General features: G+C 42.5%; 3 protein-coding genes across 3 annotated transcripts; 2 read left to right on the top strand and 1 right to left on the bottom strand.

The window, feature by feature from the left end:
- Nucleotides 1-900: 900 nt before the first annotated feature.
- On the top strand, nt 901-1,780 carry tp53rk (TP53 regulating kinase). Its single transcript, XM_079578384.1, has 2 exons — nt 901-1,148; nt 1,298-1,780. Exons 1-2 carry the CDS (start codon nt 926-928, stop codon nt 1,774-1,776), a joined length of 702 nt encoding a protein of 233 aa, XP_079434510.1. The 5' UTR covers nt 901-925; the 3' UTR covers nt 1,777-1,780.
- A 254-nt stretch (nt 1,781-2,034) lies between these two features.
- Nucleotides 2,035-6,189, top strand: LOC306979510 (uncharacterized protein; the record flags this gene model as incomplete). The annotated part of the gene is made up of 7 exons (XM_079578468.1): nt 2,035-2,140; nt 3,198-3,533; nt 3,791-4,114; nt 4,364-4,495; nt 4,701-5,027; nt 5,380-5,697; nt 5,849-6,189. The coding sequence occupies 7 exons, from the start codon at nt 2,035-2,037 to the stop codon at nt 6,187-6,189; spliced, it is 1,884 nt and encodes a 627-aa protein (XP_079434594.1).
- A 928-nt stretch (nt 6,190-7,117) lies between these two features.
- serinc3 (serine incorporator 3) lies at nt 7,118-17,904 on the bottom strand. Its single transcript, XM_079579136.1, has 10 exons — nt 17,799-17,904; nt 14,639-14,800; nt 14,362-14,555; nt 14,159-14,238; nt 13,935-14,072; nt 13,016-13,185; nt 12,833-12,923; nt 11,617-11,818; nt 9,668-9,895; nt 7,118-7,329 (listed from the first exon to the last, which is right to left on the bottom strand). Exons 1-10 carry the CDS (start codon nt 17,835-17,837, stop codon nt 7,194-7,196), a joined length of 1,440 nt encoding a protein of 479 aa, XP_079435262.1. The 5' UTR covers nt 17,838-17,904; the 3' UTR covers nt 7,118-7,193.
- Between the last annotated feature and the right edge of the window lie 488 nt (nt 17,905-18,392).

The following is an 18,392-nucleotide window of genomic DNA, read 5'->3' as shown; positions in this document are numbered from 1 at the left end:
TCCCTGTAATCCAATTATGTATGTAGGTAACACCCAATAGTGTAACAATAAATTTTAACAACGGGCCAAAGCGCTTTTATCCCACACTTTGTGCAGACAATGCTTGACACAGATGTTGCGCACAGACTTTTACGCGCCAGTAGCAGCAGCAGCTCTACGGGGGTTCGTAAAAACGCATCAAAAACAAAGGTGCTGCAAACGCAAGAGTCGCGCACAGTGTGTTAAATGCTACGATGCAATAACGCCGTGTCCTTCGTGATGATGCGGTACCTTGTCTGGAGCAGTCGCTGCTGGCAGGACAGTGGGCCGTTATGGGTCGCTTTCCCGAATATGCTGTTCCTCTGAAGTAAACATCCCCCCTCTGCTGTCTCTCACACCCGCTCACAATATTACGTACTACACATTTTAGCCGGTGGTGCCATGGGGTCAATGCCGCTACAATCTCCAAAGGAAATACGTGGCGCCCAAGCAGGGCAGGAGAAACTATTTGGAAAGTTTTGAACACAAGGGGTCGACATGCGCCAAACTCTTCAGGAGCACAGCTGGATAAGTCGATTCGTACTGGCTAGGTGAAACTCAACATAAAAATAACTATAGCTTGATAGTTTTATTTATTTATTTATTTATTTATTTATTACACAAATAGTTTGCCTTGTCTCATTAGAGTTTGTTCATTTTATTTGGGCGAAGATGTTGCTAAATAAATAGAAGCTACATTAGAACAAGTACAATATCCCTTTAAACGGCTAAGGTACAATAATGACACATTCTTTCCATCAAGACAGTTATGTATAAACTGGTTGGTTTTCAGGAGATAACAATAAAATAAAAAAGTCAAGTCGATATCATCTCCCTCCAGTAGGTGTCGCACTTTGGGGAATGAACGGAAGTCATAAAGACGTCACTCTAACAAGCGGAAGTAAACATGTCACAGGAGCAGAGCATGGGGCTCAGAGAGCTTCTTGCTAAGGCAGAGTTACTGAAACAGGGGGCAGAAGCCCGTCTGTACCGCACACGTTTTCTTGGGAAACCGGTCATAGTGAAGGAACGATTCCCAAAGCGGTACCGACACCCGGTGTTAGACGAGAAGCTGACGCATCGCAGGACCGTGCAGGAGCTGCGCGCCATACTGCGCTGCCGCAAAGCAGGCGAGTGTAAAAACGACAACGTTCTGGCTCATGGCAGCTCTTGTTTTGATAGTGCACGTGTCCTAGAACATTTATATTCTTGCCTTGTTTCCCTTTTCATTTGATAATACAATGGAGATTGACTTGAATCGTTCGTTCTCTTCCTCCAGGTATCCCTGCCCCTGTTGTGTATTTTGTTGACTACTCCTCCCACTGCATTTTCCTAGAGGAGATTGAAGATTCCTGCACTGTTCGGGACTACATTGTTTCTACACATCAGCAGAATGAGGCACAGCAGCTTGAGCGGCTGGCTGAGAGAATAGGCCAGATTTTGGCCCGAATGCACGATGAGGACCTGATACATGGAGACTTGACTACATCCAACATGCTCCTCAAACACACAGGCGGAGCAGAGAGACAGCTGCTGCTCATCGACTTCGGCCTGAGCTACATCTCGGCTCTGCCAGAGGACAAAGGGGTGGACCTGTATGTTCTGGAGAAGGCTTTCCTCAGCACACATCCCAACACTGAAGTGCTGTTTGAGAGACTGCTTCAAAGCTACACCAAGGCCTCCAAAAAGTCCGAGCCTGTCATCAAGAAGCTGGATGAGGTGCGGTTACGAGGGAGGAAGAGATCCATGGTCGGATAAGGACTGTCCCATGGTCGGATAAGGACTGTCCCTGATGGAAATGTGGTGGCACTTTTAATTAATAAAAGGCGTGGTTTGATAATCTAAGTTTGTTTTGTTGTTTGTTGTTTTCTTACATCGCCAACACCCCAAGCTAAACAAAAAGACACATTATTGTCCACTATTATTTTCCGGTTGTTGCTAAATAGTTTATAATAGTTTTCAATATTAACACAACAGGTATTAACCGTTGCCCTGGACAGACTGTGTTAAGGAACAATGTTTTCCTCCATTATTGGACTTCACTTATCTCCGCTGATGGACGGTGTGTTCAAACGCTGCTATTGTACGGGTACACTGAGTCCAAGGTCCAGGCAGGGCACAGGTAACAGGCTGGAATGTGAGGAGAACTGTAGTTATAGCACTAACGGCGATCTTTAGCACAGTATCTATTTAGGCGTTTCATTCTTCATTGTTTTCTCACAATGTTTTGATAAGGGAAACTCCAATGGAATTTCATAAGAACATTCAGATTCTGCTTCCAGTTACAGTCCTTGTGCTCTGCTGTGAAGGTGCGTGTATATTGATTATTTCACTTCTTGTGTGTTGCATAGGCTCTTCTGCAGTTGCATGCACTTTACACAAAACTTCAAAGCAGTAAAGTATATTTCATGTTCCTGGCATAATCTACTTGTAGCATATACAGTTCATCTATAAATTCTGTAAAACATTGTGGCGTCAACATTAAAATTAGTGAATAATACTAAAAACGTAAATGCATAAGAGTCCCAACAACAAAGGTGCACAGATGGACTCATTTATAGAGCCAATGCTGGCCCTTCTGGGGCCCTAAGCAAAAATCCACTCGGGGGCCCTACAGTACGCATTCCATGGTTGGTCAACGAAGATCAAATCCATTTACGGACAAAAACAGTTCCACTGTGCAGTAGAGCAGGGCAGAAGTGGAACATAATGACCTCAATTCAGGCCCCGTCCCTCCGTGTGAGAACCACTAACCACTAAGCCACTGTGAGACTGGGATTTAGGACGACTACCAGTCTATTTCCCAACTTTTTAAAATGGTAATTGGCAAATGGTCACATTCTCTCACCGCTGATTTAAAACTAACTGAAACCTGCGCCTAACGGTTGTTCCTATCTGACCACTGAGAATTAGTCTGTGAGTCGCCCAATTCGTTTTAGCCTGTGCAAATTCAGAGAACCAGAGTTACTGTAAGTAAATGCGTGCATGAGAACCAACTGTGTGGATTCAACTCATCTTTGAGACAAATAGGCCCGTAACAATGCGATAATTTATCAAGGAAACAACTCCGTAGTTTGACTGAGACGTGGGGCCCTTGTGGCTGCAGGGGCCTTTGCAAATTGCATAGTTTGCCTATAGGAAAAACCGGCTCTGCTCATTTACATTATGTTTTGTTACAGTTGTCTCCTCCAACACTGCGTTCTACAGAGCTGTGATAGGGTCTGATGTGATCCTTCGCTGCTTGTTCACCAAACTGCCCCCACAGCAGAGCTTGAGCAAAATCACGGTGGAGTGGTACAGAGTGGATGCAAACAGAGACAAGAACTCTGTGTATACTTTTGAAGATGGCCACGCTTTTGTGAAAAGAGAGGGTGCTGAGGTCAGCCAGACGAAGCTGCTGCACAGCGACGCTTCTCTGAGACTCAACAACGTCACTGTGGGAGATGAAGGAACGTACAACTGCAGGATCATCACCCCTGTGGTGGAAACCGTCACTGCCACTCTGGAGGTTTTTGGTATGGACATCCTTTTCAATACGCCTAGAATTATACAGGTATAAACTACTGGATATGTTAAGGGTTGTGGAAGCATTTTGGAAGCATCCTTTCCAGTAGGATGTTTTCTTTATATTCATCTCATCTTCTATTGAGCATTCCCTTGTAGCAGGCAAGAACATTAGAGAAATGATTTGCCACTACTATATTGTTGCAAATACATTTCCATACTTTATCCCTTGTTTTTCTCTTGAATTTTATGCTTATCTTTCCCATAGCCTACCCTCAGGTGTCGCTCCCAAAGAAGGCTGCCATTCCTTTAGGAGAGGATAAGATGATTGTATGCGATGTTCGAGGCTACTATCCCAGGAAACTGTCTGTTAGCTGGCTCCTACACAATGGCTCGCACACCCCGCCGGCCCGGGCAAGCCAACTGTATCAGGTTTGCACTGGAATGGATGTGCAGAATGGTGACGGCACCTACAGCATTCGCAGCGGCATCACTGTGGACTCCTCTGTGCTGAAGCATGGCCAACTGATGTGCCAAGTGGAGCATCAGACCAATCCCGGCCCATTCACCATCAATGTTACTCTGACTCAAGGTGAGACACTGTACATAGTGTGTGTGGAGTCATACTAAGAGAAACGTGCAGATCTAAGAGGTGACATACCCACAACGATGCCTGTCTACTCATGCAATTCTAGATTCCCCTTGTCTTATGCAAGTGGCATAGATATTAGGGACAAGGAGGGTAAACAGAGAGTACAAGCCAAAATGTAGAGCTCCAGTCTCAGAAGGGGTGTATGTAAATGTATAAGTGAGTTGTTATAATGTAATTCTCTTATTGCAGCTGTTTCCCAGCACTATGATGCTGTGACATTGATGGCTGGTTCTAGCGTGGCCAGTGTTCTGTTGGTCCTGGCTGCTGTTGGGGCAGTTGTACTTTTCCTAAGGTATTCCAGGAGAAAGGCGATGTGGCATGGTATGTCAAATAAACACAAAACAACTGTAATGTCTTCTCACACTGACAGACAGTGGACATAGAATTATTTTAATAATCAGGCTCTCACTTCACTACATTTATTCCATTATTTAGGTTGTCGACATAAAACGCTATTGTGACATTCTTCAATTTATAATGTATAAAAGGTCTGGTAGCTTCTCATTACTTTCTTACTTGTCAACAGTTACTCCGATTATCTCTGAAATCAGCCAACCCAGCGTGACATATGCGGGTGTTGAAAATGTCCTCAAATGCATGATCAGTGGCGTGGGACTGGGGGAGTTTCGAGTTCGGTGGTCGAAGCTGTGCGGAGACACTGCAGACTCGGAGGCGATCTCCCTGCTGCACTGGGACGACCTGAGTGACCAAGCCAGTCTGGAGTCGGATGGCGGCCACCACACGTCAGTCCTGAGCCTCTGCCTGTCCACCAGTGAAGACAGGAGCAGGTACAAGTGTGAGGTCCACTGGAACGGACAGACGTTTACTCGGGAGACAACGGTCCACGTCAAAGGTGAGATAGACAAAGACTGGCATATAGTAACATTAAGAGTATAAGTATATGGAAGTGAGTTGGAAACGTCTCCACATTCTGCTCAAAAGTACATCTAATTACCACTGAATGTATGTACAGTGAGTGAGGGGAACAAGTCTGTGAATCCTATGGGATTTCTTACATTTCTGCCTGAATTGGTTATAAAATGTGATTGGATCTTTGGACCATCCTTACAGGGCGGCCACTGTACATAAATTCTATTTCTTAATATAAATTCACTCGATCAATAAATATAAAATAATAGATAAAGGGTTTTCAAAGTGATGTATCTATGATCTCAGTTCCTTTGTCAAACCATCTGTTTTTGCAGTGGAGCCGACCTTTCTCCAGATCTCCAGCATCCCTCAGATCCCCAAAGTCCAGCGTCTTCTGGTCTTGTGCTGTCGTGTGGAAAACTTTTTTCCCTCGGAAATTTACCTGGAGTGGTCCCGGAACGATGGGGAGCCAGTTCACCCTGCAACTCACTACGGGCCCTTCTCGGATCACAGCCACCTGTACAGCATGTGGAGTAAGATCCAGCTCACCATGGCCGCAGAGGATGAGAGCGCTGTGTACACCTGTAGGGTCTATCACTCGAGCTTCTCTGTCCCGGGATACAAGGACGTCCACTACCACATCAACACTCAGGGTGAGGATGTATTGCAGGTCGCAGATATATTTTATTTAGGGCATCTGATGAAGATATAATGAATGTCATTAATGAATAATGTCATCATGCCATGTGTGCCATTTACCATTTACCATCATCTGTTTGTTTGTTCTTTTTTGTGTTGATGTAGGGACTCCACCCAACGTAATGTTCATCGACAGTGATCCACTCGACCCTGCACTGAACACAGAGTGCACTCTGCACCTGTGCATCAAAGACTTTTGTCCCAAACACGTGGCAGTCAGCTGGACCGTGGATGGAGACCTGGTGGACGACAGCTGTGTGTTCAACACACCTCCAACTCTCAATATAAACGGACTCTACTCCATGTACAGCTTCCTCAAAGTCAGTCCCACACCGACCCTAAGAAACTGTTGTTACTGCTGCAAAGTGGAGCACAGCGCTCTGGGCCAGCCTGAGGAGCGCCACTTTACTCTCACAAACACACCCCAAACCCTACCGCTGTGCTGACCCTCATCACATCCGGTCAAGAGTCACAACTGTCTCTGCGGACTTGTCACACACTAGTGTGCTTAGAATTGTTTTGCAATCATAGATCAAAGTAAACCAGGCCTTTGCCCTGCCTGATCCATCAGACCTGGTAAGCTAAGGAAGGGAAGGCCTGGTTGGTACTTGGATGGGAGACCGTTTTGGGAACACCAGGAAGCCTGGGTGAATGTAGTGTGAGTGAGTGGTTGGTGGTGGTCAGAGGGTGATGGCACAGACTGGTTGCCTCACTTCCAACAGTCGACCCCAGCTGTGGCTGCAATAGTAGCTTACCATCACCAAGTATGGCGTGCATGAATAATGCAATGTGAAGCATATTTGAGTAACCAATGCATTATTGTATAATAATAATTATTATGATTATTATTAAATGCACCATTTTCAATATTTGTATGTTACAGAAAAAATGAATGCACAAACTAATAAATAACAAGAAAACTGCTGTAAAAAGTACAAGTGGGATCTTTTCCCAGTAGTAGTTTCCAGTAGTAACAGTAGATTCTATGGTTTTACAACATATATTTCTACATATAACATTGTTATTTTCTTCAGGAGGACGTTCTCAGTCACAGCCACAGTTGAGTTGTGACATTTGCTTGCTTGCCTGTAAGAAGGTTCACAAACAGTGCTTTTCAGCTCCGTTTATTTACACAGGTGAATACTGGTACTGACAGACACTTCTAAAGGTTCATTCAAGATCAGTGACAAAAAAAACAACATAACTCTGAATATGAAAATGAGTTCTTATTTAAAGATGATATAAAAAGTAAAAAACAAAAACAAGAGCAGGCACCGTGAAAGTTGACAATAAAATCCAATACCTTATATTTTTGGATTAGCAAAGCATAATTTTATTTACAAAACGGTGCAGCAATAGAGACATGAGGCACTGGAATGTATCTGGCAAATTCTTTGGGTCGGATAATATTAAATGTTTTTAAATAATAAATTGGAAAGCTGGTTGGAGTTTAGGTGAAGTCCCGGTTGGTGAGGATCATGGGGGCCACTAGAGTCCACATGTAGAGGGTCAGGCACACCCAGCTGGAGGAGATCTTCACCCAGACCGCGGGCCACGTGCTGCTGACAGTGTAATCATCCTCAGGGCTGCAACACAATCAACACAACCACACCGTCAGACCTTAGGTCAACAGTGACATCAAAAGCAGCAACAGGCGACACTATCAGGACATTTAAAAACGCTAATGAGAATGTTTTTGTGATGTTATGAACAAACTTAACAGCATTTATGACTTTAAGGTGACTTTCTTTGTTTTTCTCAGTGCTGTATGGCTTGGGCTCAGATTAGGCAACACATAGTAATTTAATCTGATGTAAGGCTCATCAGAACCTTACATTTCAAAGGGGTCAGACCAGACAGAGGGGGAGGAGAAATACTTTACTCTCTGACTGCCAGGGACCATGTTCATAGGCTTCACCTCCTTATACTATAGTTTTTATAGTTGCTCAAAAGTTTACATACCCTGGCAGAATTTCAGATGGAGTTTGCTCTTTTTAAATAATAATGAAAAATTATAGTACCAAATTGACCCTGGTAAAAAGTTTACGTACCCACGTTCTCTGTATTGCCCCTTTTCAATGACAGCTTGGAGTCTTTTGTCTAATGGTAAAGCGGTTCTGTATTATCTAATGGTAAAGCGGCCCATTCCTCTTGATCATAAACTTTTGATCAGGGTCATTTTTGGTACTTTGTTTTTTCATTATGATTTCGAAAGCGCAAACTCCACAATCCCTACATGCCCATCACAGAGTCTCTTCAAGGTAATTTGAGCCCAACTGTAAGTGAATACATGACAGAGCATATGGACGTACAATAGATAAGGAAACGGAAAACAGCTACTGATGGCCTGTCTTGATAAGATAAGATAAGATAAGATAAGATAAGATAAGATAAGATAAGATAAGATAAGATAAGATAAGATAAGATAAGATAAGATAAGATAAGATAAGATAAGATAAACCTTTATTGATCTCACAAAGGAGAAATTCACTTGTTACAGTCGGCGTTACTTCACAGTCTTATTGTACAGTCTGACAGCAGTGGGGATGAAGGCTTTGCGGTAGCGCTCCGTCCTGCACTGAGGGTGTCTCAGTCTTCCACTGAGAGAGCTGCTCAGCTCTTCTACAGTCCCGTGCAGTGGGTGGGAGGTGTTGTCCATGATGGAGGTGAGCTTGGCTAACACCCTCCTGTCCCTCACCTCCTCCACAGAGTCCAGGGGGCAGCCCAGGACGGAGCTGGCCCTCCTGACCTCCTGAGCTTGTTCAGCTGGTCAGGAGATGTACACAGTATTAATTTCCTACAAGGTATGCAATACAATAATCTTTTAATTTTAATTTTTTTATTATTATTTTTTACCAAAGATACTTGTGTAACCATTGCAACTTAGAAGGAGTTCCCCCTGGAGGTAGTACCAATTTGCCTAAATAATTGTAAAGAAAATCCCTCTGAAATGTGACCGACCAAGTGCATGCAGAAATGTAGAATTATTAATGGTGAATTAACAACAAAACCAGTACCTCTCCACATTTGAATTTACTCCCTAGAAACAAACAAACCATGCCTCTATTTAATCACATTTGAATGTTTTTCCTCCTCCAAGAGGGACTCGCTCATGGCACTTATATGTGCAGAATGGGTGCATGGAGACACACATGCTGAATGTTTTTCATTCCGTCCCATGAGGCATTATGTCAAATACTACTGCCACCTTAAAAACTTCACTCTAACATAATAAAACTAGTCCGATACTTTATATACATACATGTTTGTTTTGCATGTTTCAGAAAGTGAGAACATCCACAGATTTGAAATGTTCTGTTATAACATACTCATAAACTGCATAATACTGCACTGCACAATTTACCATAACCACTTTAACAATTAAAGTCACATTTATTTATTTTAATATCGCCAATATTGTATATGGAGGACCGTGGTTGCCAAAACAATAAATATATAAATAAAAACATAAATAAATAAATATATAAATAAATAAATGCACTTATTATAATAAATGCATGCATTTCTTTGCACATTTGATCTTTATTTTATTTATTTATTTATATATTTATTTATAGATATATTTATTGTTTTGGCAGCCACGGTCCTCCACAATAGGATACGCTTTTGTGCTAAACCATCCCAGCTTTGATGAAATGCTGAACATTTAGGGAGTCTCTTGTCACATCAGTGCATCCAAAAAAGAAGCACAATAAATAAATATCCCAAAATGGTAAACCATTGAAAACTAGGTGTGCATGGATCGGGACGTTTGGGCATCTCTGCTGAGACTGCTGCCCCCGCGACCCGGCCCCGGATAAAGCGGAAGAAAATGGATGGATGAAAACTAGATACATTTTGCTGCTAAATCTTCATCGTGTCAGCCAAGTTCTGGTGAAATGGACAATTATGTTCTACACATACCTGTACCAGCTGGTGAGGGTCATCATGATGTAGAGTGAGGCCAGGAAGAGCATGAAGTGGAAGAAGGAGTAGCTGTACTGCACCATGTCCTGCTCATTGTCCTGCACTCGTCTGGGCCCGGGCAGCTCCTCCGACAGGTCCGGACTGCTGCCGCTCTCTGCCAGGATGACCGCGTCTTTGGATGCCATCGTCAGCTTGTTCACCTGACTTGTGTTGGATGAACGGATGCTGGGGACAGTAAACGTACACATCAGAACATCCCAACTTAGAATCAAAGGTACAGAGTCAAAAACAGACTTGCCCATGCAAATTAAACAACTGTAACAGGACTCTTAGCTTTTTATTTCATTATTATTTATTTTGTAATGATTTAATTTATCTTCAATATATACTGTAAATATGTATATGTGTTCTTCTGACTGTCTGACTGAGCAAAACTTTATCCCAGCCTTGAGCTTAGGACAGACTGTTTATTCATAAAGATGTTTTCTCTTAGTCTTATGTGAACTTGATGAGATTCAGTGTTTTTGTAAAACTGTGAGAAGCTCTCTCTCTGTCCAGCTCACACCTGTTTGATAAGGGAGCAGCTTGACATTGCCGTGGACCAAACAGAAGGCTCCGCTTCTGCAGCTCCCCACGTTCAAGGACAGTGTGAAAAGCACAGTATGACCTAATTTGACTTTGCATTTACTGTGTTCCTCTAGCCAGGGTGTTTGTTAAATTACTCAAAACCGACATTGTCTCTTGTCCTTTGTTAAACTTAAACTGTGTATTCAAATTAATATTAAGCTTCATGTATTATTTCCACGTTTTTCTGTGCTTTGAAAAAAGAACCCCTTCAACGTCTGCTCATGTCAAAAATATGGTACTTTACTTTACTACACGATAAATGAATAGAAAAGGAAATTGCACATTAAAGCAGTACTAAGTAACTCTTGCCCCTAGAGGCCATATGCGCAACTGCAGGTGTTGGAGCAAATTGCGATTTTTTAAAACTTATTTATTGTCTGTGAGAGTAAATACTACACTGACAGGAAAGGTGAAGGGAGAGAGGGATATTGTACATCCAGATACACAATGGAGATAACTGTTTTCACCCAAACTTGGCTGTAAAAACTGTTTAAAAAGGCGCTAGCCCACAGTAAGCTTTGCCCATTAGCCTGTTTGCTTCTTCTTCGTGATTCCATTAGTGTGTATTGGTGGCTACGACCCGGAAACTGCGAAGTTGCAATCGTGGTTTTCTGGCCAGAGACACCAGGGGGAGATGAAAGACCCCCCAATCATTGCATTAACACTTGTATTACCCCAGACGTATTACGGAAAAGATTTATTACGGTAAGCAAGTTACTTAGTACTGCTTTAACTGTTGAAGGATAATGCATTTTGCAGCCTTATCATTTATACAGAGAAAATACAAAGGTTTTTGTGTTAAATTAAACACACTGGGTTATACTTAACCTCTTAACCTCCGTCTTATCTGAGTGCTTTTTTGCCAGTTTGGCTTTACCCAAATCTAGAAACTTCTCAACTGGAGCGTACAGCTTATAGGCCAGTGTAACACCTCATTTGAAAGCTAAGACCCTCAAAACTAATCTAAGCGATTGTCACATTTTCATCCTTTTTGGATGTGTTTTTGTGTTTGATCACAGTTACATAAAAAAAAAAAACTATGTCACAAAAAGGTAACGAAAACGTGACAATAAAACAAGTGAAAATGTGATAAAAACGTGACAAAAATGCAACAAAAAAAGCAACAAAAATGTAATTAAAAATGCAACAAATGAGGCATTTCCCTTGACTTCAGTCTGTATACTCTGCAGTCGGGAAGCTTTAGATTTGGATAAAATTGGATAAAACTGGATAAAACTGGGGGTTAAGGTTATAATAATATTAAAGGATAATAAAGTAGAATGAACATGAGTAATTATCATAGTTGTTTTGAGTTGTACCTGGAATAGAGGATGCAGAGGACAAATATAAAGAGTCCTGTAATGTTTTGTGCGTCCCACCACTCAAGGTAAGGAGAGGTCAGCACAGGTTCCTCGGTGCCTATGATCACCACCGCTGTCTGATTCTCAATCACCAGTGGGGCCACTGTGGGGACAGCGATCTGCTGGATGATGCTCAACAGGCTGGGGTTACAGTTGCGATCTAGAGACAGAAAGGCAATGTGCAGGTTTGATTCTGATTACAACACAAATCATACTCTTACTAGTGAGATCCTGTTTTTCATTTTGTTTTTTACTATCAGTGATACATAAAAAGACAAGGACCAAACACTAAAAGGCAGAGGAAACTTCCCCTGTGCAGGCGCACCAAGGACCCCACCAGTTGTGCCAGAATTATCCGTTTTACTTTTAATTTTATGGTCCCAGTAGCACATGGTAAATGGTAAAGGGACTCAACTTACAGCTGTTCTGGGGGGACCCCGAGGCGTCACCAGGCCAGCTCGGAGACATAGTCCCATCAGCGTGCCCTGGGCCTTCTACGAGGCCTTGTCCCACTAGGACATGCCTGGAACACCTCCCGCGGGAGGCGACCAGGAGGCATCCGAAACAGATGCCCGAGCCACCTCAGCTGGCTCCTTTCGACGTGAAGGAGCAGCGACTCTACTCCTCACCTGATCTCTAAGGGTGCGCCCAGCCACCCTGCGAAGGAAACTCATTTCGGCCACTTGTATTCGCGATCTTGTCCTTTCGGTCATTACCCAAATCTCATGACCATAGGTGGGGGCTTTTATCATTGATGATTGTTTTATACTGTGTTAAATATTTGTAATATTTATTGGAGCTGCAGCAACTGATGAATTCCCCATGTGGATTAATCAATTATTCTGATTCTGATTTCTTTATGAATAAGTCTTTCTATGACTAGCAGCATCTTAATGCTGATTGTGTCCCTCACAAATGTGTATCTGTTTCCTTCAGAAAAAACATTGTCTCACAGAAACAGGCTCATGTCCTCTTGTCATTTTACCATGGCCAAGTGGTCTCATACAGCACAAGCCTTTGGACATTCTTGATGATAAATGTGACATCGCTTCAAGCACTATGAGCAGGGTGTTCATGTCTCAGGGTCATGCACTGACGTTAAATAAACTGCCTTAGATATCAAGAGTTTTCTGCCTCTCTTTAAAACTCTCGGACTTCTTACGGCAACACCCACCAGGCTCGTTGGTCATTGCCGACCAAGTCAGAAACATGGTGTAGAGGGTGATGATGGATGACTGGAGGAGACCAGAGCGGGGTTGGCTCTCCTGCACACACAAAGAAACACGGGGCACTTTAGTTTGGATCACCTCCTCTTGCACCAGGATAAGATAACCACCGTATGTCTATTGCTGAGTACCTGTACTTTAGGCAGAATGGAGATGACTGATGCTACAATACAAAGCAGCATGTTGGAGCTGATGAAGAACTTGTTGAGGGAGCACTGGTCAGGCTTGGTGTAGAATATGAAGCACATAATGACAGACACCACCGACAGAAGGTAGTTGAAGATGGTTACTGAGAGTAACGCTGAATAGAAGGAAGATAACAAAAAAGAAAAACACAAAATCTTGCTCATTATAGTAAATGATCATGCTTCCTGAGTGATTCACACATTTGCTAGGCATTGTTTATGTGACATAAAGAGCGCTCCCTGATGAGTGCAGTAGCCATTTCCCAAAAAAAAAGGAAATCTCTTTCAACCAGATTTGTAATATGTTCCAATGATCAATTAAGCTTTTTTTCAGACTCAAAAAGTCCTATGAAAACACATAAAAGAAACAGACGAAACAGAGAATATTACTATATAAGCAGCTTCTCCAAAGCACCGAGCTGTACCTGATACAGCTCTGGTCTTATGAGAACAATTATAATTTCATTTTGTGAGTCCATGAGCCTCATCATAATAAATATATATACAACATTTCTTATTGAAGCATTTAATGAGCATTATTGCTCTAACATTATGTTAAATGAGATGAAGATCAACATCAATGTGAATACGCAGGTTAAGAGAGAGCTGGCTGTCTCACAGAGCTATACAAAAAAGCGGACTCTTATCACATTTGCAAAGAGACAAAGACAAAGAGAAAAACATCTTCATGAATATCCCAAGCTTAAAGCTGGATTAAAGCATTATTAATATGTTCAACACTACAGGTAAATAGCAAAGTGAGTTGTCATATGACACACAACATAGCAATCCACCCTGTGGTTTCTACTGTGATATAAAATGTCATCACTATCCTATAACTGTTCTGCTCTGGTCCATGACTGACCTGCATACCAGGCCCTGGAGTGTCCTCCGTCCATGTTCCCCACCCAGGCCTCATTCCAAGAGTGGGCAAAGTCGACCAGCAGAATGAGCTGGATGAGGATGAAGCAGAATGCCCCACCAGAGCCAATTATAAACCACGCTACGACACAACGCCATGAAATTAGTAAGCAATGTCATCAAAGGTATTTGCTTTGCTCATAATGCAGAGTAAAATATGTTTCTTACTGTATGTAAAGGGCTCATCAGGAATGTAAAAGGCACCAGCTGTTATTGCCACCAAAGCAGCGAACTTAAAGAACCAAAACCTAATAGACAAAGCATCATTATATTAACTACAGACTATTTTTGTTCAGGAAATATGTGAGAATTATGCCAAACTGAATTTAATTTGTAGCTTTTTAATATTAATGCTACTCTTACCCACTTACCCGTTGTGTATTGCAGCACGAGGGTCTCTGCTGTTTTTAACATTTATCATGAAAATGGAGAGGACCAGGAACCACATGCTCATGCCAAAGCAGACCCGGTAAACAGCTTTGTAGCCAACAAACATTTTACAGTTTACATTTGCCTGTAATTCTGGTACTGTGGAGCCTGCCCCATCCTCACAGAAGCCCGGGATCTACACGAAAATGGGAAAAAAGCTGGAGCTTAGTAATCGATTCACAAGCATGTTTTTGCACAGGAGGAGACTGATTGTCATACCCTCTTAAGTTGCTGATCCACACCCGGCGACAGCATAACGCAGGCCACAACGGTCCCCAGCAGCAGGAGGAAGGCATAGATGATCCTGGTGACGGTGGAGTTCCTGCTCTGGGGACAGCAACTGCACATCAGACAAGTGGCACTGCTGCACAGGCACGGCACCTGGACACAATGCAAACAGATTAGTCAACAACATATCCTACATCTGCAGATCTGTACATCTGATCGCAAAGCACAAGTTGTACATAAACATTCAAAATATCAGTTAAGTCAGTTTCCAATCTGGCATTATTTTAGCTGATAGTTTAGTGGATAAGGCTGCTGCATTCATGGCTGTTCTGTCCTCAGCGTTGGCTCGATTCTTGCTCTTCATCCCCTCTCACCCTTAATCATTGGGCCACAAAATCCACAAAATGTTAGCCCTAAGTTGTATATAACTTGTTAGTATTAGTGGACTTTTCTTACTTCACACGGGATGGACCATTATTCGTTCACTCTCCGCACTTGGGGATAACAAGGTACAGTGGCAAGAAAAAGTGAGTACACCGTTACTCACATTTCTACCTAAACTAGTCACTAAATGTGGTCTGATCTTCATCAAAATCATAAGAATGATTAAACGGTGTCTGCTTTAACTATCCACCACATTTTATCATATCTTTATTGTGATTTAAAGCAAGGGTCCGCACAGCAGTAAGAGCTCCCAATTTTTTATTAGTTTCTTACACCATTAAGAGTGACGTTTCGGGCCTCATGCTCTTCATCAGACGATCGTCTTACTGCTGTGCGGACCCCTGCTTTAAATCACTGTATTCTTATTTTGGATCCAGCACACAGGTTTCACTGCCTTTGGATGTGCGTGCCTATTTGTTTTTATCATATTTTTATTGGCCATTACATGTAAACATTCACAGGAGAGCGTGGAATAAGTAAGTAAAACGCCTCAATCTCACTGAACTGCAGCAGTTTTGTTCGAGTGGTCCAAGATTCATTCTGAGCGTTGTGAGCGTCTCATCTGCAACTACAGGAAAGCAGTTATTCCTACAAAAGAAGGATCAGCAGCTATTTAACACAAGGGTTCACTTACTTGTTCCATGCTGTTGTGAATGTCTCAGGTCTTTCTGCAAAATATCTTGATAAACTTGTTGTGTGTTCCTCCCAAAATATTGAACTTTAGTTTTGCGAAAGAGCACTTGGATGCTCCACAGCACTACTGGCAAAATATTCAGTGGACTGATTCACCCAAAGTTGAATTTTTTGAGAGGAACACACATGGCCATGTGTGGAGGACAAATGGAACAGCACATCAACATCAAAACCCTATCCCCACTGTGAAGTATGGAGCAGGAGGATCATGGTGTGGGGCTGTTTTGTTGCCTCAGGGCCTGGAGAACGTGATATCATCAATAGAAAAAAATGATTCACAGGTTTGTCAAGATATTTTGCAGAAAGACCTCAGACATTCACAACAGTGTGGAATAAGTAAGTGAACCCCTATATTAAATTGCTGGCTGATTTTTCTTTTGCAGCAACAACTGCTTTCCTGTAGTTGCAGATGAGACGCTCACAATGATCAGGATGAATCTTGGACCACTCCTCTTCACAAAACTGCTGCAGTTCAGTGAGATTCAGGCGGTGTACTTACTTATTCCACGCCGTCCTGTGAATGTTTACATGTAATTGCCGATAAAAATATGATAGAATGTAAATGTTTGGGTGGTATTAGTTTAAGCAGACTCTCTTTAATCATTCTTGTGATTTTGATGAAGATCAGACCACATTTAGTGACCAATTCAGGCACAAATGTGAGAAATTCCAAACGGTGTACTCACTTTTTCTTGCCACTGTATGTACACACAGCTGCCCTGGGGTAGACTAATGGAAGTGAGGCTGCCCCTCTAACCACCACCATTCACTCACTCTGACGCCATATTCAGTGGGAAAGAAGGTGGTTGAAGTGTGTTGCCCAAGGACACAAAAACATCATACTGAACTCGAGTTGCCGAGCTTTGGAGCTGTGGACGCTCTGACCATTGCATCACTGACACCCCTTAACTAGTAGCACATGACAGGTTCATGGTTGCAATTGCAATTACCGCTTTGTTAAGTTATGAATGGAGAGTGGGGGTCTGATTTCACACAAAAGTGTCATCTGACTTTGCTGAATGTGCCTTCAAATCAGCTATGTGTCGTTTGAAGACGCACTGTTAAACCTTGACTCGAGATAAAGCACCTTTGGCCTGACATTACATTACACTGTCACACAATGAACTAGATCTGTTCATGTTTGCTTCTGGACCATAAAAACTGCTCAAAGTTTCTTCTGTCACCTATAAAACTGGCAGTAAAATACGTTGACACTGAGTCGCACCGGAGTTCATGAAATGACCGAGAGGCTTAAACACCACAGTCTAAAGATAAGAGCAACAACAAAGCTGCTCTAGACAGGCCAGATTAGTGTCTGAGCCACAGCATGATCAGGCTGTAACAATCACACAGCCCATTATTTTGTTTTTATTTTTAAACAAAGCTCACTCTAATAAATAATAATAAAAAGTCGCCTTATAGCCTGCAAATGTAGGCTTACATGTCAAATGATAACTCAATTCGATGTCAACTAACACACAGCTCATTGCAATGTCTGATGATGTAAAGGTTAAGTGTCTGGAAAAAAGGCAAAATGCAGTGATGTCACATGTCAATCACAAAGTCTCCTGAATAAAATATTGGCAACTGTACACTTTAAGCATGGCTCTGATTTGCCTATAGGATATACGATTCACTATTTAACCACAGTTTGTACAGAATGTAAATCACATTGAGCCCCCAACAGCACAGCTTAGATATCTACTCTGTCTGTTTATTGGCCTTGAAGCACAACAACAAGCACTGTAGCCTAATCCAATTAATCACGTGGAAGCAGATGACCAAGTGTGTTATGAACTTGGGCTACTTAGCCACAATGATAGCTTACTACTTTGAAGAAACATTTGGTTTTGCTGATACTGAAATGATAAATTGCCAGCACAATATGAATTTTGCCAATCAGATGCTGTGGGCCACTGCACTGTAGAATAAAAAGCCGGTCACTGCATTGCATTTTAATCCCAAAACTACAGCCTACCTCTCAGGGAACAGCAGTAACTTTTGAATGACTTACCCAGGCAGCGAAGGAGAAGGCCCCCAAAACAGCCCCCATGACTGGAGTTCAAAGTCACACACCCGCGCGCACCGCACAACTCGCGCTACCTGCCCCTCTCTCCCACTCTCTCTGCTGCTCAGCCAGTGACGCTCCAGGGTCCTCCCCGCTCACCGCGCTCGTGACGTCACGGGGAATTTAACCTGCAGTGACCCGCTCTCCCGCGCGATACAGTAATCCCCCTGTAGGCTACACATGAGGAAGGGCAGGAACAATATAGCTCAACAATAAAGGCATAAATACTAGGGGCTGTAACGATACACTTTTATCACGATCCGATACGTGTCACGATACTGGGGCCGATCCGACACGTATCACGATAAGGTGAATGTGGGTAACGTGGGACAATGCGGGACAGTTACCTTAATAGTGATTATAACAAATTTAATTTTCAAGGTTCTCTCAAAGAATATAGGAAAATTTGTAAATCTATACCAGTGGCTTTGAAACAGCTGATAATAAACATAATATTTTTTTCTACTGTCCAAATCAAACTTCCAAATTTAAATATAGGTGAATTAAGCATTACAGACAAAAAATGTGACAACAAATATC

Source organism: Gobius niger (assembly GCF_951799975.1).
Source record: "Gobius niger genome assembly, chromosome: 20".
NCBI lineage: Eukaryota > Metazoa > Chordata > Actinopteri > Gobiiformes > Gobiidae > Gobius > Gobius niger.
The sequence above is the reverse complement of the archived record's forward strand: the minus strand, read 5'-3'. Positions and strand labels throughout refer to the sequence as shown.